Source organism: Propithecus coquereli, unplaced genomic scaffold, assembly GCF_000956105.1.
Source record: "Propithecus coquereli isolate 6110/MARCELLA unplaced genomic scaffold, Pcoq_1.0 Scaffold209, whole genome shotgun sequence".
Lineage (NCBI taxonomy): Eukaryota > Metazoa > Chordata > Mammalia > Primates > Indriidae > Propithecus > Propithecus coquereli.
Genome location: NW_012145967.1, coordinates 810,977 through 831,343, shown reverse-complemented (window position 1 = coordinate 831,343; position 20,367 = coordinate 810,977). Strand labels below are relative to the sequence as shown.

General features: G+C 55.9%; 1 protein-coding gene across 1 annotated transcript; it reads left to right on the top strand.

Moving 5' to 3' along the window:
• On the top strand, window positions 1-19,159 carry ADAMTS8 (ADAM metallopeptidase with thrombospondin type 1 motif, 8; the record flags this gene model as incomplete). The annotated part of the gene is made up of 9 exons (XM_012644272.1): window positions 1-714; window positions 8,063-8,302; window positions 9,367-9,502; window positions 10,148-10,315; window positions 11,132-11,433; window positions 13,402-13,585; window positions 16,036-16,208; window positions 16,329-16,504; window positions 18,589-19,159. Coding segments are annotated over 9 exons (2,664 nt in total), but the record flags the coding sequence as incomplete, so codon positions are not given.
• Between the last annotated feature and the right edge of the window lie 1,208 nt (window positions 19,160-20,367).

The following is a 20,367-nucleotide window of genomic DNA, read 5'->3' as shown; positions in this document are numbered from 1 at the left end:
CTGCTGCTGCTGCTGCTGCTGCCGCCGCCGCCGCCCGCCCGCGGCGCCCCGGCCCGGCCCGAAGCGCAGGGGCAGGCCTCGGAGCTGGTGGTGCCCACGCGGTTGCCCGGCAGCGCGGGCGAGCTCGCGCTCCACCTGTCCGCCTTCGGCAAGGGCTTCGTGCTGCGCCTGGCGCCCGACGACAGCTTCCTGGCGCCCGAGCTCAAGATCCAGCGCCTCGGGGGCCCGGAGGCCGGGGGCGAGCGGGGGCCGCGCGGCTGCTTCTACTCGGGCACCGTGAACGGGGAGCCCGAGTCGCTGGCGGCTGTCAGCCTGTGCCGCGGGCTGAGCGGCTCCTTCCTGCTGGACGGCGAGGAGTTCACCGTCCAGCCGCAGGGCGCGGGGGGCTCCCTGGCGCAGCCGCACCGCGTGCAGCGCTGGGGCCCCGGCACGAACGGCGGGGCCGCCGAAGCCCGGCCCCTCCCTCGAGGACCCGAGTGGGAGGTGCAGACAGGAGAGAGGAGGAGGCAGGAGAGGGGCGACGACCGGGGGGAGAAGGACGAGGAGGACGAGGAGGGGGAGAGCGAAGAAGAGGGGGCAGAAGGTGCCACGGAGCTGCCACCAGCCCTGGGGGCCACGAGTAGGACCAAGCGGTTTGTGTCCGAGGCTCGCTTCGTGGAAACGCTGCTGGTGGCCGACGCGTCCATGGCTGCCTTCTATGGAGCCGACCTGCAGGTAGGACTCCCAGAGCCTTCCCGGTCACCTTGCCTGGAGGCCCTGGACGCCTCCCGCGTCTCCGAATTCTTCCCTTCCCAATCCCTGTCTCCAAATTCTTCCCTTCCCGTTCCCTCCGAGAAAAAACCCTTCCCGATCCTCATCCTCCCAAGCCCGACCCCAAACAAGATTTTCACCTTTCTGAGAAAGAGCAGAAATTCTTTCCTTAACTTCTGCCACCCTGGCTTCCACTCCGCTACCCCATCCGTACCCCTTCCAATTTAAAACGGAGGTGAGACTCCAGTCCCCACAACCTGAATCTCCTGCAGCACCTGGCTGACCCAGCGCAGCCCCTAGGCACCTGCCTCTCCCAGCTGAGATGAAAGCGTTATTTTCTCAGCCCTCTACTGTGTCCAGATCCAAGAGGCTGCAGGGAAAGGTAGATGGATGGAAAGAGATGGCTATTTGATTCCCTTTGGGTACAGAATGGAGGTTGCCATAAGTAAAAGACATTGTTTGGAGGGGAAACCTGGAAAGGGGCTGCCCAATTTCTGTGCACCCAGCTGGTTCTGATCAAGGGGCATGGACTACCTTGCCAAGATGGCACTCAGCCCTGGCAGAACTTGGCAGTGCCAACATCCAGCACAAAAAGGGAGGGGAACAGAATTTCTGCCTGGGGGCTCAGCCCGGAAAACCGAAGCTTCGGTGGAAAAGGGAGGGGAGGGAGGCTGGGATGTGTCCTTTCGGTCTGTATTTCTGATGGAGCCAGAACCACACTTGGTCCACCCAGCTGCCCTCATCCCAGACACAGCTCTCAACTGCACTGGGCAGAAAAACCAAGTCCAAGGGATGGCTGTAGCCAGACTGTTTCTAGCGAGACGCAGAAATGGTGCTGAATTAGCAGGAGTATCTGTGTCGCCTTAAGTCCCAATACTTCCCCCACAGACCAGGCGAAGATCTTTCCCGGAGAAAAGGAGATAAGGGTTCCAGGAGAGGGTTGCACTTTCTCTGCCCCAGGGAGCCCCGAACCAGAAATGTGCCAGGGAGAAGAACTGGCCTGCCCAGAGCTCACAGGTTCCTGGGACCCTGGCACCGCAGCAGTTCATTTAACACTTTTGCAGTGATGGCAACCTTGGCTGGGGACCCCATTCTAGGCTCAGCCTGTGCCCTACTGTTGGGGGTGCCGAGGGCATCGGCATCACCTGTGCAGACCAGGAGGCAGTCAGCCTTCTGTTGCGGTCCGGATCTTTCCCACCTTGCTGTCACGGACAGCGCCGGAAGCACTACGGCTAAGAGGTCCACGTGGCTGCTCTTCTGGCAACTGCAGGGGCTGGTTACACCCCAGGGCAGGCTCCCCTGCATGCTGTCCTGGTACTCGCTTCTCCCAGAGCCCCGCAGGGCCGCTCTGATCCAGCAAGGCAGTCTGCCCCATGAGCCTTGGCTCAATGCTGATCTAATATCTGTTTCCCTGCCTGCCCTGAGACTCCTTTCCCCAAGCAAGTACTCAAGAGGGTGGCAGGAGAGGGGGTGAGGGGAGGGCTTGTCCCATCTCATCAGGACCCCCCACGCCTGGTTCCTAGGGGGCTCCACCAGAAAGAAGCTGAGACAGATTCATTGTGAACCCAGAGCTGGGATGCTGTACCCTCCTATCAAACACCCCCCCCATAGATCAATTTCTGACATCTGCCGGAGAACCAAAACATAGGAGCACCAACAAGAACTCAAGGATACAGCAGAAAAGTCCATTTTTCAGGCTTTAGAGCCAAAATGTCCTCCTTAGCACCGACCCGTCACCTCACTCTCGGGCTCTCACCTAGACACAGGAGACGTTGAGTGTTGGCTTCAAGGACATATGTGGCATCTCCGGACAGCACAGCTGTCTAGAGGCAGACATGCTTTGGTGCCAGGCTCCAGGCGCTAAAGCAGGAGGCTTAGCTGAGGTTTGCACCAGGTTTTGTTCCCTTCAGCTTGAGATCCAGGTTTGCTGCCGCAAACAAGTCGGCTTTCTCTGTCGCAGGGCCACCGGGGTATTCCATCCTCACGTGTGGCCTGGCTCACGCTTGCCCCGCCCCATCCCCACATATACACGTTCCTGGACCATTCGCAGCCACACACAGGTACCGCCACACCCAGCCAGCCAACCTGGATCAGGAGAGTACATCAGAACAGGCCCCGGGCACCTGCAAAGGCTGAGTTCCTCTCCCTGGGTTGGGGGCGGGGCAGGGTCCACTTCCAGGTCTCACAGCTAAAAGAAAAGTCTTCCCTGGGTGGGACCAGCCCCACCACCTGCACCTTGGCTCATTATGTCCCGGCCCACTCGCGCCCCTGCTGCCACCATGCTGGGGTGCACAGCTGTTTCTGTGACCACCCACTGGCCTCTCTGCTCCGATGAGCAGACCAGCCATGGAGATGCCACAGGACAGCTCAATCCCCTGGGCTTCCTAAAACAGATGCATGAGCTCAGCTGAGAGAAGAGTGAAAATCAAGTCCTGGTGCCCCAAGATCTTGCCTGCCCGGACCCACCTCCCCCAGATGGAAGCCATGTCTTCATAACTCTCCAAGGAGTCTCCTGGAGGCTTCATGCGCACAGACAGAAGGCACTTTGGGGCGTCTTAGTGACTGGGGTCATGTGAAGATGATGAAAAGCGCCTTTACCCCCTGCAGGGCTTGGAGGTCCTCACCTGGGAAGCAAAATGCCTGGGCTAGATAATCAGTTCTAGTCTAAGCATCTGTGAGGCTGCTGCATGATGAACCAGTCTTCTGGAAGGCTCAGCCATTCTCTGAGTACGTTCAATGTACAGAGTGGTTTGCAGGCATCACCTCAGTGGAAATACCTGTGGAGGGGGCAGAGGAAGAACCTGCAGCTCACAGAGGACACGTGACTTCCCCAAGGTCACACAGCTCTAAGTGGCAGTGCTGAGTCTGCAGCCCCAGTCTCCAGAACCCGAGTCGGCGCTCTGTGTTCTCCTGCCATGCTGCTGCTTTCTCAGAACGAGGGGCCGGGGCTCTGCTCGCCCTCCGACACTTGTCTACGTAGTGGGGCGGGTCCTGGAACGCAGCAGTCCAGAGACATCCAGCCAAAGTGTGAGCCCCTGTCTGTCCTGAGAAGAAACCACCTTCAAGGCTGAGAGGAAGAATTAGCCATTCCTGAGCCCCGTCTCAGTGCTAAGCGACAATGAAGTTTTCCAGAACTCTGTATAATTGAGTTCACTTAATCCCTTGGCAAAAGGGGACCCCACCTCCCACCTTCTTATCTGGTTTCAGAGTTAAGGAGCTCAGACACAGGGGGCTTTCTGAAAGGAGGGAACACCTCGGAAGAGTCCATTACCTCTGTCTACGTGGGCTGCTGCTCATCGTCCCGGATGGCCCTGGAGCAGGATGAGCAGTGCCCGCCAGGTTTCCGTCTGGGGAATCTGTCCTGCCAGCATTCGGCAGTGAGCAGAGTCTCTGAAGTCTCTTCTTAGCAGACAGAGTCCTGAGAGTGGCACTCCTCTTCCCCAAGGCAGACCACACAGCATTCCCAGGTCAGACTGTCACAACCATCCGGACTTCTGCTGACCTGTGTCCTCTGGGAAAAAGATTCTAAACACTAAGGTGACTGTATAGCCCAGTTTGCCCAGCGCTGGGACGGTTTGTGTCTGGTCTGGCATAATCATTAACAGTACCATCTTTCACTCTCAAGGTTTGGAATGGGTAGCTAGCTCTGTAGCTACCTATGTCTTCATGGGAGAAAGACAAGTGCTACACATGCATGCATTATGTTCGCCCACTGGCAAAAGAATGAGTCTTTTCCATCCCTTGTGTCTGCTGCTGTCAGAATGATCAAAGATATGGAGTATTTCCCAAAGAAAATGTCTCAGTATCCAAAGGTCACCACGTTCCCCTGCCCCGGGGGTGGGGTGCCTGCGGCTTGCTTGCATGCCTTGGGTTTGTTTGGGCTGGACTGCAGTTTTCCCCGCGGCAGCAAGGATGGGTGGCAGTGAGTGTGAAGACCAAGGGCGTAGACTTTGGAGCAAAATAGAAAGAACTGAGTGTCCTTGAGCAAGATACCCATTTCTCTGTACCTCGATTTCTTCACCAGCAAAATAGGAGCAGTGACACCAAAGTCCTAGCATTGTCTTGAAGATGCAACAAAATATGGACAGCACCTGACCCAGTGTCTGGGACAGACAGGCGCTCAACAAGGCGCAGCTGTTACCAGAGCTGCCTTTGGCGATGGAAATCCTTTATCAGAGTGGGGACACAGGACGGCCACATGTCGGGGTGCCAGTCACTGCTGTTTCAGCTTTGCCGTCCCACACAACAGAGAGGCCTTCTTTTCCCGCTTGCCCTGGCTCTGAATGTTTAAGGTAGTTCTGCACAACTGCGTGCTTTGGACAGGTGACATCACCCAGGGTGGGTGGAGGGCGTCCATGCAGGCCCCTCTCTCTCCTCTCACTTTTCTTCCTTTGCTTCTTCCCCACCCCACCCCGCCAGCACAGTCTCAGGCCCTACAGAGACTCGGGGAGGGAAGAGGAATACACCAGGTGCTGAGGCAGGAGAGTGTCCCCGTGGCCACTCTGCTTCTCCTGGACCCCCAGGCGAGCTGCCGGGGAAAGCGCGGGACCTGCAGCATGAAGAGCGAAGTGTAACAGGCAACGTTCTGGGTGGGAAAAGAGCTGCTGGACGTGCTTTTGGCCGGGGCCTGGCCTTCCCCCAGACTCCCACCGAAGCTGGCCTCGGCTGCCACAGGGACTGAGGAAGGAATCTCCTTGTCTGTATCTCAGAGAATCCAAGAGAACTGTGTCCCAGCCAGCTGGCCAGGTGTTCTCTATTCCAGCTCCCGGGGGCACCAACGGAAGAGGACACTTCCACTGGTTAAGGGCTTGAGAACCGCAAGCCATGCAAGAGCAGGGCTGTTTGGCCACCCCTGGCTGGGCTGATCATGGGCTCCCACCTCCCTGATGTGGTTTTGGAGGTCACCTGCTGTGCTGGAGCCCCCACTCCAGGGGGACAGGACCCCATTCACATTCTTCAGCTAGCAGCCCGCAGTGGGGAGCGGGGAGCCAGGAGGTGTAAGTAGTCGCCAGGTGGTGAGGCTCGCCTGACCTTCTCTGTGAATGGCTGGGCTGCGGGCCTGGTCCCTGTGGACTGTACGTCAGGCCGCCTTGGGGCCCAGGGGATTGGTGGAGACTCAGGCTCACAGAGCCTGGGTCACCCTGCGCAGGCCCAATGGTCCTTGCCCCTAGGGAACCCTGAGATGCGCTGCAAATGTGAGGCGTTGCCATCGCTGTCTCCCAGAAGAGCCAGGTGGGAGGGAAGATGGCGGGGAGGGCTGTGGGACCCGGATTTGGGATTTGGAAAGGAGCGCTGGACCACAGAACCCTCTCAGCCCTCTGGAAATGAAAGTGATCTGAGATAATCCACGCGATGCAGACCTGTGCTTCTCTCCGCTCAGTGCGGCGCAGACCGCCCCAGACTGCGCGTCTCTGGTTCCCTGTGCTCAGCTGCCCTGGCCCGACGCTTAGCAGCTGGCATCTCTCGGCTTCACACCTTCTCCGTAAGACCCCGTCTTCCCCAGTTTTCAGAGTGTGAAATTGGGACCCAACGGGAAGAAATCTTGTGCCGACAGTTGCGGGTTGCCATGGAAGAGATTCCAAGGGTTGGTCCCTGGCCCGTCAGATTCTGGCCCTTCCTAGAGAGACCAGGAGACTTTCTGCCTCCTGGACACAGCAAAGACCTGGCCAGGAATTCGCTTCAGCAAGCTACCATTCCTCAGCACTCACCCCAGTTGCATAATGATGTGATTGCTTTTTTCCCTCTGGAATCCAGCTCCAGGAGCCAGTGCCAAGTTTCAGCTTGCTGATAAGATGTTTACATCAGCCTAAACATAGCCAGAGTGTTTGACGTGCTCAGCAACCTGCCTACCCCTGTCTGTGGGGCTAACAAAATCCCTTGGCATCCCTCGGTGCCTGCGAGGTGAACAGACAGATCCCATTCACAAGTAATGGGATTCTTCTGGAACTCCCACACATGGCCTCACCCCGTGGAATGTCCCTCTCCAGCCTTTCGTTTCCCTCCTTCCACTCCCACTTTCCAGACCACAGGAGAAGAAAAAGAGGCTCCAAGAGCTGGGGCCGCAGAGAGGCAGGGCAGGCCAGCGGCAGCTCAGCTGGCCGCACTTGGGCTCCAGACGCGCCTGCCCCTGCCCCTTCTCTCCGCTCTGCAAAACACTCCCAGCGGTCTCTGGGGCAGGAGGGTAAGCGCCATCTGGCCTCCTCTAGCCTTGGAATCCAGCAGGGGAGAGCAGGCAGCCCAAGGACAGGAAGAGGCCAAGCAACGGTGTGGGCCCTTTCTGCGAGCCTGGGCAGACAGAAAGCAGGTGGGACCCTAAGCGCACAGGTCTCTGTAGGCCCCAGATTCTCGCAAGGCCTGGGCAGAAGGGCATGGACACTTCCAGGCTGTCCAGACAAATTAGGAAGCCGAGCCCTGGGAAACTTAATGCAAAGAGTATGGACTTCAGAAACAGACACGCCCAGGCTGGCATCCTGGCTTCAATCACCATGTGACCTTCGACAAGTTATTTCACTTGTGTGGCCCTCTACGTCCTCATTCATGAAATGGGAATTATTAATACACCTACTTCATAGAGTCCACATGAGAGTTTGACAAGGGGACATGTGTACAGTGTGCCGGCGGCTGGTGCAGAGTAGCTACTGTGAAGAGTTTAGAGCGAAGTTTTCAGGGTTAGCAATTCCCACCCTGAAAAGTAGAGGTTGCCCCAACAGATAGCAGCAAAGAGTTCGGCTGGATTCTAAGAGGGAGATTCTACTGACCTTGAGCACACAGCTAGTTGCTTCTGGGCTGAGGCCAGGGAGGGACGGGGTGGTTGGCAGGGAGACAGTTGGTGTCAAGATTAAGGCAGAATAAGCCATGCAGTCTAATAGAACTTTCCGTCTGTACACTCCAATACAGTAGCCACGAGCCATATATGGCTATTGATGTGCTTGAAATGTGGCCAGTGCCACATTGTAACTTTAATTTTATTGAGTTCTAATTAATTTGGTTTAGCTAGCAATATGAAGCTGTTCTGGATATTAAGTGTACAAGCTTTGGAGCCAGGCAGGTCTGGGTTCAAATGCTGGCTGCACTTGCCTTAGCTTTGTGATCTTGAGCCCATTACTGAGCCTGTTTTCTTATATGTAAAACGAAGGGAAATAACACTGAGGCCTCAGGATTTTGTGGGTCTTTGGCAAGATGCTATATACCAGATGCCCCACCCAGAGCCTGGCACACGGCAAATGCCCGACGACAAGAGGTGGTGGCAGTGAACAGGCAAAGCGGTGAGATCTGATCCTTCTGTCTGCCTGTTGCTCTTCCTTCCTGACAGAACCACATGCTGATGTTAATGTCTGTGGCAGCGCGAATCTACAAGCACCCCAGCATCAGGAACTCCATCAACCTGATGGTGGTAAAGGTGCTGATAGTGGAAGACGAAAAATGGGGCCCAGAGGTGTCGGACAACGGCGGGCTCACGCTGCGCAACTTCTGCAACTGGCAGCGGCGCTTCAACCAGCCAAGCGACCGCCATCCAGAGCATTACGACACGGCCATCCTGCTCACCAGACAGGTCTGTGCCCGGCTCCGGAAGCCCCGAGGAGGAAGGGAGGCGGGACGGGCAGATCAAAGGGAGGACCACTGGGCCTGCCCAAACATGGGAACTGTCTCCCTGCTGGCCCCAGCTGGACGCCAGAAGCCTTATGCTCAGAATGACGGGGAGAAGGTCATGAGGACAAGTGTGAGGTATTTGCAAGGGAAGGGAGAAGAATCTCGTAAGGGCGCTTTTCCAAAAGTTCGTGACCAGCTGTCTGCTGAGGTCATACATAACAAGAAGAAATGGGCTCAAACTCTCCGGCAAGAGATCTGGGGTTGGAACGAAGAGAGGGGTTCTATCTTCAGTGGCTGCTAAACACAGAGGCAGGTAGCCAGGGGACCCCCAAGATTTCCCCACTACAGGGGGGCTGCATACCTATCTGGCGTGATTTAAAGCTTCCTGGTGACAAGAGAAGGTGACAATGTATGCCAGGCCCAGGTGGCCCCACTGAGCAAGCCCTGGTGTTACCCCCTTTCTACAACCGAGGAAACTGAAGCACAGAGAGGCCCCATGGCGACAGCACCACGGCTGCTGGCAGCCCTGCTGTCAGCTCACACTCGAAACACTGTGCGCTGTCCTGCCTCCCCAAACAAGCCTCGGAAGTCCTGTTCAGCCCCGGGTTGCCGCCAGCCTGGACAGCGGAACAGGCCTCCTCACGGGAGCGCCTGTGCGCAGACGGAGGGAGGCCTGTGCTGTGTCGCTCAGAAATCCATCCTAATAGCCTCTGTGGGTTTTTTGTCTTGTTTTGTTTTATAACAAACGTAAATTTCATGGGTCCCTCTCCAAGTTAGAAAGACCGAGGGTGGGTGAACTGGTTTGACCGTAAACAAGATAGAAAAACCCAATCAAGTGAGGACAGCAGGTCAGGTTGCAGACAAGTTGAGCCCTACTGTTGCTCCCTCTCCTTAGAAAAGCTCAATAAATGCAGGCGACGCCCAGGCCAGTGGGTGAGGGTCTTGCGAGCCCACGTACATGCCGGCGCCACCTCCTGCCCGCCACACGCACACGCTGACGCGCTCTCACTCTCTCCGCCCAAGCAGAACTTCTGCGGGAAGGAGGGCTTGTGCGACACCCTGGGCGTGGCAGACATCGGCACCATCTGCGACCCCAACAAGAGCTGCTCCGTGATCGAGGATGAGGGGCTGCAGGCGGCCCACACTCTGGCCCATGAACTAGGTGAGATGTGCCGTGCCGGAGCCCGCTGCGCCGCATCAGAGGGAACCGCCCCTTCCAGACCCCAGGTAGCCCAGGTCCCGCGGAATATGCAGCCCTCGCCCCGAGCGATGGTCTCCTTGTAGTTCTGACAGAGCAAGTGTTAACGCATACAAACAGGCACTGTGCCTGATGTCGTCGCACGTAACTCCGCTCCCACGCTGAGCACAAGGCCAACATACCAAAACGGTGTCCTGGACTGGCATCCAAGGTCACCTGGAGAATGCCACAGCACGAGACAGATGGGCGGGGGAGTCCGGATGCCGAGCACAGCAGGGCAGTCAGCGTCTGGGGGAGGTGAGCCGCACAGAGTGTCACGTAGGACAGTTGGTAACAGAGGCAAACGCGAATTCAGGACAGGCTGAGGCAGGGGGAGAGTGGGTGTCACTGCTCCTCAGTCGTCTGGGAGAGCTTCCTAGAAGAGAGAAGCCCAGGGGGACGCCGGAAACAAACGTCTTCAGAGAGTAAGGGGTGACCATCCCCACAAGGAGCTGGTGACTGGTCAGCACGGCGCGTGCCTCCCTCGTCTGTCCCGCCTGCTGGGCCAGGTGGGGAGCACGCGGGCAGGACAGGGCGGGCAAGTGGACAGCAGCCTCTGTCCTCCCCCAGGGCACGTCCTCAGCATGCCCCATGACGACTCCAAGCCCTGCACGCGGCTCTTCGGGCCCATGGGCAAGCACCACATGATGGCCCCACTCTTCGTCCACCTGAACAAGACGCTGCCCTGGTCTCCCTGCAGCGCCATGTACCTCACGGAGCTCCTGGACGGCGGACACGGTAGGCACCGCCTGGCTCCTGCCCTGCTTCTCCCCGTCCAGCTGTGCTTTCTCACAGAGCTCTTAGACGTGTGTCCAGGAGGTCGTCCCACCTGGCCCGCCATGTCGTGGCATTGAAACCAGCCCCCAGAGCCCGCTCTCCCTGGCCCCATCCTCCAGCAGCTGAGTTCTGGGCTAGTTTAGATCATTAGTCGCGAGGCAGGTGGACTTAGTCCCAGAAGGCTGTCTGGAGGAGGGGGTGTGAAGGGAGCTCGCAGGACTAGAAGAACGTAGCACAGAGGAGAATCGTGCGGTAGCTCAGCAATGGCAGAGGCAGCGGACGCATCACAGGAAAGCAAGAAGTGGGAGGGAGGTGCCTGGTTAGGGCAGTTGGGATTGCAGTCGGAGGAAGGCAGTGAAGCAATGCATTCTAGAGTCTCCTTTTTAACAGAGGTGGGGACGCATAGGATACGAAAATAGTAGATTATTCAAACAGCAATATTTGGGCTTGATTTGCATGCCAGGGGTTTTAAAAGCACATTTACATCCCAGTTATATTGTGCTGTGGGTTAATATCATCAGCCGGCATTCACTGGGCACACACGGAATGTCGGGAGAATGCGTCCTGGACAGCAAAGGAAAGTCAGTCCTGAAAAAACTTAGCAACGGATGGTCAAAAGTTAGATAAGCTCTACTTAGATGACTGTTGACAGTTTTTAGGTGGAGGTCAGGGAAGCCACGATGCCTATACCGTCGACCCGGTGGATCGAGAGGTCACAGAGAGCTGAGGGGGGAGGCCCCGTCCTCATTCGTACCCGTCTGCTTCCCCATTTCTCAGGAGACTGCCTCCTCGACGCCCCCACCTCGGTCCTGCCCCTCCCCACAGACCTCCCGGGCCGCAGGGCCCTCTACGAGCTGGACCAACAGTGCAAGCAGATCTTTGGGCCGGGTTTCCGCCACTGCCCCAACACCTCTGCACAGGACATCTGCGCCCAGCTCTGGTGCCACACGGATGGGGCCGAGCCCCTCTGCCACACCAAGAACGGCAGCCTGCCCTGGGCGGACGGCACGCCCTGTGGGCCTGGGCGCCTCTGCTCGGAAGGCAGCTGTCTGCCTGAGGAGGTCGTGGAGAGGCCCAAGGTGAGAGACGGCTGCAGCACATGACTTCTAAGTAAAATCACCCATCTTTTAAGAAACCAAGGCGTATGTAGCCACAAGTGAGGAGCACCGGGGGGCTGTACTCCTAGTCAGTGGGGTGGCACTGCTGTTGCTCCAGGTGTCAGGGGACTCCCCCTTGGAGCTGCTCTGGGGCTGACTCGATGGCTCGTGCAGATTAGTGAGAGGCGTGAAGACAGGAAGGTGGCGCTCATCACACGGAGCCACCACGAATCCCACTGCAAACAGAGCGACATGGAACGGGAGCATTCCATCAGGAACTGAGCAGAAAGTCTCCATAGCCCACCCATGTTAGAGCTGAACTCATAACTGGAGTTCCGGGGAATGACAGCAGTGGTGGGAATCCCACACCCCAAGAGGAGGAGGGGACAGGGAATCAGAGCCACCTCCGACCAGGCAGACAAAACTGGGCCCAGAAGAGGGTGAACTTGCAAGAAAACGAGGGCAATGCCAGTGAGGGTTTTTAAATGATTGGCTTCTTTGCCCTGCTCTTAATACGTCCAAACTGTGAGGCTGCTCACATTTCTCTGACTGCGAATCACGGAGCCATCGCTAGGAAACGGCGCCCGCGGAGCCTCGCAGCCCGGGCCAGGCAGCGCTGCTTGCCAGGCGCCCGCCAAGGGCTGTGCTCAGGCTTCTGTGCTGAGCCCGGGAGCCTGCCTGGGCCGGGTGAGCCGCGCACGCTTGTCCTAAGCCTGAGCCGACACAGGGCTCAGGGACTCCGCCTCCCTGCTCAGTCTCGTGACACGTTGTTGAGGGGAGAGCAGAGGGGTCTGTCCCCTCATCCCCAGAGGCAGAGCCAAGCTAAATGCAGGGAGAGGTTGGCATGAAATGATCATGGGATGATGTTTATCATCTGTTTTTAAGGAGAGAAGGCAGATCATAAAGCATTCTACATATACAGAATCATATCTTTGTAAAATAAAAGCATCACATCTGTGTGATTATGTATTCATAACAAAAGTGTGAAAGGATATTGGTAAAAATCATGTCACTGGTTTTATCTGGGTAGCAGTATTTTTAAGAAGTGTTAATTTTTCTTACATTTTCCTGTATTTTTTATAAGAGCAAGTATTACTTTTATAATTGTTTTAATTAATTAATTAATTAATTATTTTAGAGACTGAGTCTTGCTCTGTCACCCAAATGGAGTACAGTGGCATAATCATAGCTATCCTCCCACCTCAGCCTCCCAAGTAGCTAGGACTACAGGTGCCTGCCACCACACCTGGCTACGTTTTTATTTTTTTGTAGAGACAGTGTCTCACTGTGTTGCCCAGGCTGGTCTCAAACTCCTGGCCTTAAGCAATCCTCCCTCCTCAGCCTCCCAAAGTGCTGGGATTACAGGCATAAATCACTGTGCCTGGCCAGTCTTTTAAAAACTGTCATCATTTTGAATGCTCTGTGAAGGACGAAGCTTTGTTCTCACAGATCAGTTGTAAAATGGAAAGCAGTTCTGTTTCTTTCCCAGATATTTTCCTGTCCCCGTAACCAGTAGCTGGTAGACTAGGGGCACCATTTGGCAATTACTCTTTTAGACCAGGGTTTCTCTACCTTGGCACTAGTGACATGTGGGGCTGGGTACGCCTTTATTGTGAGGACTGGGCACTGTTGGATGTTTAGCAGCATCCCTGGTCTCCACCCATGAGATGCCAGTAACATACACCCTCCCCAGCTATGACAACCAAAATTTCTCCAGACATTGCCAAATGTCCCCTGGAGGACAGTTAATGAGTCCAGCACAGTCTCCGGGTTCGTGGAGCCTACAGCCCAGCAGGCCATAGTCAGTAAACAAACAATAGAGGCAGTTCACAAAACCCATGCACCAAAACGAGTATAGCTAGAGGAAGGAGTCAAGGCTACACAGCTGGCTGTACAGACGACCGAAGCCTTACCTCTGCTCCTGATTCAGTGTGACATTGTATCTTACAGGCCGTGGTAGATGGAGGCTGGGCCCCGTGGGGACCCTGGGGAGAATGTTCTCGGACCTGCGGAGGAGGAGTACAGTTTTCACACCGTGAATGCAAGGACCCTGAGCCTCAGAACGGAGGAAGATACTGCCTGGGTCGGAGAGCCAAGTACCAGTCATGCCACACGGAGGAATGCCCCCCTGATGGTAACTGCCACTTAGGGCCACACCTGCCAGAACAAATGCTATTGTTGCTGCAACAGATTCCCCAGAGGAGGAGGAGGGTAGGTCTCCCAGGATGCAGGGTTTTGCCTGTGATTTAGACCTAAAGGTTTTGCAAGGCACCAAGCTTGGGGGCAGCCCTCAGGGATCCAGGACAGTTCTCACTGTGTTGAAAGAGCCTGGCAAAGTCAAGGAGAGAAATTGCCCTAGTTTTCCATGATGTGGGGACAGAGGATATCACTCCCCATGAAATTTACTGGAGAGGGGCCTCTGTAGAGGAGCTAGTGTCTAGGATAATATCTTCCCGGAGGCATCCGAACCCTCGTCTGTGTGCAGAATGGAAGTGTTTTGCAAAGCAAGTGTCGGAGCCAAACCTCCAAGGTCTTTCTAGCCAACACTCAGCCTGGGGCGGAGGGAGGCCTTCTGAATCTGATTCCTGTGCACATTCCTTCTGAAAAGAGTTGCCCATCTTCCCTTTGGGCCGTGGCAGCTGCCTGACAGGACCTTGCCTGGAAGCAGCACTACCTCCACCTCCTCTTGGCGTATTCCTATCCCCTCGTACCTGCTAGAGAGCACACACGTTAACTTATAGGTGGTAAGTGACAGCAGAAAACTGTGAGAAGGAAGCATTAGGAGTTTTTTCCCCACCATCCCATCCAACTGCCCTTTGTGCAGCTCCAAGAAGCTCTGGCAGGCACGAGAAGACAAGCAGAGCTTTAAGAGAGATTCAACCAAGTGCAAAGACACACTGGCATTGGGTCGATGTCTAACAGGGGAATCTGTAGGCTTTGCAGTTTTGCAGGACAAGAAGGATCCACAATGGCTTAAGATTCTAGAAACTTTGCCCTGGAATTGTGAGAGCTTGCCTGGCATACAGGGTGAGACATTCCTGGGAAAAGGGGAGGGTAGGAATAAATACAAAGGACAAGGTAGGCAAGGGCAATAAGCGACATCATGATTTCAGATGCACCAAGATCCACCATTACAATCAAGTATTTTTTAATAGCTCTTGTGTGTCCAGCACTATAATCAAAGTTATAAATGATACGAAAAATGCACAAGGCATGGTCTCTGTCCTCGAGGAGCTTAAGTCCAATTAGAGACCTAAATCCCTTTTACACAGCAATTGAGCCCTGACCTGTGAGACACAGGCCCTAGGTTGGTGAGGAGCTCAGAGGAGAAGCCGGGTGAGCAGAAGCTTCGAGGGGAGTTGGGACCAATCAGGGCCTGGGGGGCTGAGATGATGTCGAGGTGTGAGGGGACACGCCAGGATGGGGGAGGCGTGACAGGGGCGCACATTGACAAGGGCGCACATTCGCTCACATAGAGTCAGGCAGAAGGGACCAGCATGTCGAGGCCAGACCACAAAGGTCCCTGGAGGCTGAAACAGCACCTGGGGGCTGCCCACGCCACCTGTCCTGTCAGAGCACCCAAAAGCTCCTCCAAACACAGCTCAGACCCCTCAGCTGCGTGGAGCACTGCGTCTGTGCGGAGGAAGTCCCGCAGGCCATTCGACGCACAGCTCGGGCGGAGCACCTCGGCAGGGCGAACGGGTTTAATTTCAGGATTATAGCGGGGGAGCCCCACAACTTATTTCAGGTGGATTGTCCTGGAAGCGGCATGCAGCAGGACCAGCAAAGAGGCAGGCACGTGCGGGAGGCTGGGTGCAGGGTCCCTGTGAAGCCGCGAGGCCTGGGCTTGTGACGGTGAGAGTGGGAGGCAGGCATGTGACATCACAGGCCGTCCTGGATGTCGTGTAGCACTCCGTGACAGGTTGGAAACGGTGGAGAGAGATGCTCCAGTGTTCTGGAGACACCAGGACAGCAGCGTCAGACTTGCATGTGGTCGTATCACCAGATGAAAATCAAGCCAGCCAGTGGGAGGACCATCTGGAGCTTGGCCTTGCTGGGGCCAGAGGTGATGGCAGTGCATACAAATGCAGCTCCTCCGCAGGGACCAGGGTTACAGAGGTGGGTGGAGGGGCAAGAGCAGAGCTAGAAATGAGGATTTAGGAGTCTCTGGCCAAATGTCCAGTGTCGCTGAGGAAGTCAAGATGGAGATGATCAGCAGAGTCCTGAAAATAGAGCTCCCTGTGTCATCTGTGCCTTCCAAGCTTACTGAATTGTTCCCTGTTGCTACCTACGTTTACTCATCTGCAAAACAGAATGATAATCTTTCCCAAATGGAAAGGATATTCATCCCAAAAAGCCAGCATGAGGCTGGATGGCTGCAATCCTTCCCCTCTCAGTAAGGGTCACACATGCAGCTAGGTCGGGGTGTGTCTGGGAACGGTGGGCCCAGATGACACTGGGCCTGCGTCAGTGGGTCGAGTCCAAAACCAAGAGGAAGAAGGGTGCCCGGGATGCAGGCATTCGCACCCAGGTCCTCCCTGCTGCCGCATGTGTTACCTGCACGCCGTTTCTTTCTGTTTTCAGGGAAGAGCTTCAGGGAGCAGCAGTGTGAGAAGTACAATGCCTACAACTTCACTGACATGGACGGGAATCTCCTGCAGTGGGTCCCCAAGTACGCAGGGGTGTCCCCCCGGGACCGCTGCAAGTTGTTCTGCCGAGCCCGGGGCAGGAGTGAGTTCAAAGTGTTTGAGGCCAAGGTGAGAATCCCCCTGGGACTCAGATCCAAAGACGGGGAGGGAGGTTGCCGTCCCCACCCCACCCGCCGGCTGCTTCTGTGCTGAGCACGCCCTCTGTCACCTCTCCTTTCCCCACTGCAGGTGATCGACGGTACCCTGTGTGGCCCGGAGACTCTGGCCATCTGCGTCCGCGGCCAGTGTGTCAAGGCTGGCTGTGACCACGTGGTGGACTCGCCCAGGAAGCTGGACAAGTGCGGGGTGTGTGGGGGCAAAGGCAACTCCTGCAGGAAGGTCTCCGGTTCCCTCAGCCCCTCCAGGTGAGTGTCCCGGGAGTGCCGTCTCTACGTAGGAGAGCGAATAATGGGCTTCGGACTCTGACAGGCGCAGGTTTGAATTGTGGCAGCTACTTGATAGCTCTGTGGGTCGGGCATAGCTGAGCTTCAGTTCTTTACAAAACGTCAGCAGTCCTGCTGCCTACCCCAGAGTCATCGTAAGGACTGCATGAGATGGGATGGCCGGAGCCCTCGCCACAGTGTCTAGCCCGTAGGAAGGACAGACACAGAGCAGCCGTTACTTTTACGAGAGCTGGAGCCACGTGGCTAGGGAGGGATCATCTCTGAGTCAATCAGCAATAGCGCTGCACCCACAACCCGGACCTCTGCCAGAAAACCTCTCTTCCAGGCCTGTTTTGGGAAGGATGTCTCCTCCTAAGCCTGGCGAGCCCTGTCCTTTCTGCAGATGGATCTTCAGAAAAGGGGTACAAAGGAGGGGCCTCGGCAGCCTCAGAGCTCTCATGAATCTGAGAACTCCGGATACTTTCCTAACATAGTAATGCCCCCCATTCATAAAACTGCTAGTATTTTCCACAGCGCTTTCACTTCCACGGTCTCATTTGATTCGTAAAATAAGTCTATGGAGTGGGCAAGGCCAATACTATTCTTTGTCACTTTGCAGATGAAGAAATGAAGGCACTTAGCTGGGCATGGGTGACACATGCCTATGGTCCCAGCCACACAGCGGGGCTGAGGTGGGAAGATCACTTGAGCCCAGGAGTTCGAGACCAGCCTGGGCAGTACAGCAAGAGCCCATCTCTAAAAAGAGAAAGAAAGAAAAGAAGTTAATCCACAAAAATATTAAGTGACCCTTCTAAGGTCATATTGATAGTTAATGACAGCCAGAAAGAGAACCCAGTTTTCTTAAGACCTAGACGGCTTTTTTCCTGCCATTCCATGCACTTCCTGGAGAGCAGAGGCAAGGACAGGTGTTTAATGGGCCACACTGTGCCCTCCGGCACCCAGTACCTGTGCTCGTACTTCTCCGGGAGCATCCATCCCTCCTCCCACCACTCCCACCCGCATCCCTCGGGGTTTTGGAAAGCGCTCACTTCCGGGTATTCTGCCTCCTGAAGCTGACCCCACCCTGCCCCGTTCTGTGGGTGTGTGTGCCTATCTTTATCTCTAACCCTCTCATCTCACCAGCCTCAGAGAACAGATCAGCCTATAGCAGACAATCTGTGACTTTTTTCAAATTTAAGCTCAAAGGATATGAAAAAAGAAGCACGAGCTATTCCGGTGCTGGGTTCCTCAGCCGCCTTGCGTGGGGCATTAGACAGATGGGGCTGTGGATACCTTCCCGGGCCCAGACTAGGCAGCTGGCGCCCACTGGGCATGCCCCTAGCCTGCGCAGCCTGGAGCCCCAGAAGGGAACAACGAGCTAAGCTTTTTCTGGCCCACACAAAGCCCTATGCCTGTAATGGACTTGAAATAGTTTCCCAAACATCTTATCCCCCCAGAAGCACAGTGCTCCCAGTGTCTGGGCACACCGGGAAGGTGGCTCCAAAGCAGCAGGCTTCACCCCGATCCTGCCCTGGGGCCATATTAACCAAATACTAGCAGCCGATTGACTCCGAGAGGTGGTGTGAGGTTTCCATCATGCTCAGATCTGGAACGGGGGTGTGAACAGATTTCCCACGTGGGTTTGAGCTCTGGGTATGGCGGTGGCCTAGCAAAGTTTTATAGCAGTGCAAGGAACTAGAGGCATCGAGATCTCATTTGAGAGGCGCCAGGTCTGGCTGCTCCGCGGCGGCTTTCCAGCCCCTCTGCACGTTCCTCCTCTCTGTGCCACCGTCAAGACCACATAGCTAAACTCCTCAACCCACACATTTGAAATAGAATTGCCAGACGAAGCAAAAACCCTTGAAAACCCCAACATACAAGCCATTCCCATCTGCCTCGGCAGCTAATTTGTTTAGAATTTGGGGGCAGTTGCTTAATCATTTGCTCGCTGGTTTTGCCTGCCCACCCCCAGCCCTCTGGGGTACCCACTTCAGTCTCCAAGGCACCTTCATGACCCACACTGCACTGCCACTGGTCCTAACGGTGTCTGTCTGTTCCTGTCACAGTTATGGCTACAATGACATCGTCACCATCCCAGCTGGTGCCACTAACATCGACGTGAAACAGCGGAGCCACCCCGGGGTGCAGAACGATGGCAACTACCTAGCCGTGAAGACGGCCGACGGGCGGTACCTGCTCAACGGCAACCTGGCCATCTCCGCCATAGAGCAGGACATCCTGGTGAAGGGGACCATCCTGAAGTACAGCGGCTCCATCGCCACCCTGGAGCGGCTGCAGAGCTTCCGGCCCCTACCCGAGCCTCTGACCGTGCAGCTCCTGACAGTGCCTGGTGAGGTCTTCCCCCCCAAAGTCAAATACACTTTCTTCGTTCCTAACGACGTGGACTTCAACGTGCAGAACAGCAAAGAGAGAGCAACCACCAACGTCATCCAGCCGCTGCTGCACGCGCAGTGGGTGCTGGGGGACTGGTCTGAGTGCTCGGGCACCTGCGGAGCCGGCTGGCAGCGGCGAACTGTGGAATGCAGGGACCCCTCCGGCCAGGCCTCCGCCGCCTGCAACAAAGCTCTGAAACCTGAGGATGCCAAGCCCTGCGGAAGCCAGCTGTGCCCCCTGTGATCCAGCGGGGCAGGGGCTGGTCTTGTGCTGGACGTGGGGTGCTGGGGTGCAGACAAGGTCCCCAATGTGGTGACCGTACGTATCGAGATGGCATGGCCCGCCCGGGCCTCCCATTGCCGCAGCCCCTCGGGTACTGCATGAATTCATAAGGGGAGGCGGAGAGGGGATGTGAGGACAGATCCTAACGTCAACTGTCTAGTGGACTGGACCTTGCTCGGGGGCCAGTAGAGGGCATAGGTTAAAAGCTAAAAGTGCACTTATTGACCCGAACAGGACACTCAGAGTCAGCCTGTTTGCAAAGGACTAGCAACGTTAGATGAAGAAAATTCTTTTCTATCTGGTTTCCCCCGATAAATAGTCTACCTCAGGGGGGAAAAAACTAGTACAAGAGCAGTGTGGGGCGGGGAGTGGGTGGCGCATGTCAACGCAAGCTCCATTGCCACGCCCCAGGCTGTCTTCAGAAATGACCGGGACTGTCTTCAGCGTTAAAATCCATCGCCTCCGGGGCTGCCGCACGGTTGTGGAGAGCCACATGTTCTCAGGCTGCCACCTGCAGGGGTGGATCCATTTCAAGTATTTATGCAAATGTGTCTCTGAACTAAAGTGTGATCTCATGCCAATGTAGTGGTCTGGTCTGGTTCATTATTTCTTTGGAAAGGGCAGGAACACAGAGCCCAGGAATGGAGGCTGAAACCAGGTCAGCTCACCTTGGACTCACGTGGGGCAGCTGGCACGTGCCTGCCTCGGATTCTTGCAAGCTTGCTGAATCCAGCTCGTGCCGGCGACTTTTCATTTGCATGATCTAGACCAATGATTCTCTGGCGCTGATGGGCATTGGGGTGAGCTGGGGGCTGGTTAAAACACAGATTGCGGGCCCCACCCCCAGACTTTTTGATCCAGTGGGCCTGGGTGGCCTGAGAATCTGCGTTTCTAACAAGTTCCCAGGTGAGGTGGAGGCTGCTAGTTTGGGGACCACACTTTGAAAAATCCCTGTCTAGCAGGAACTTCCGACTCAGAGACCACAGTAGCTGTGCGATGCCCCTGGGCTCCTTACTCTTAGCAAAGAACATCCCGTTCCACTCTGAGCTTCCCCATGTCGCCCTCACAGGCTGGCCTGCCTCATTTTATTTTAGCTGGAAGCACAGATTCTCTCGGAATCCCAGGAATTCTAAACCTGTATCTAGGTAACATGATCCCAACCGCAGCAC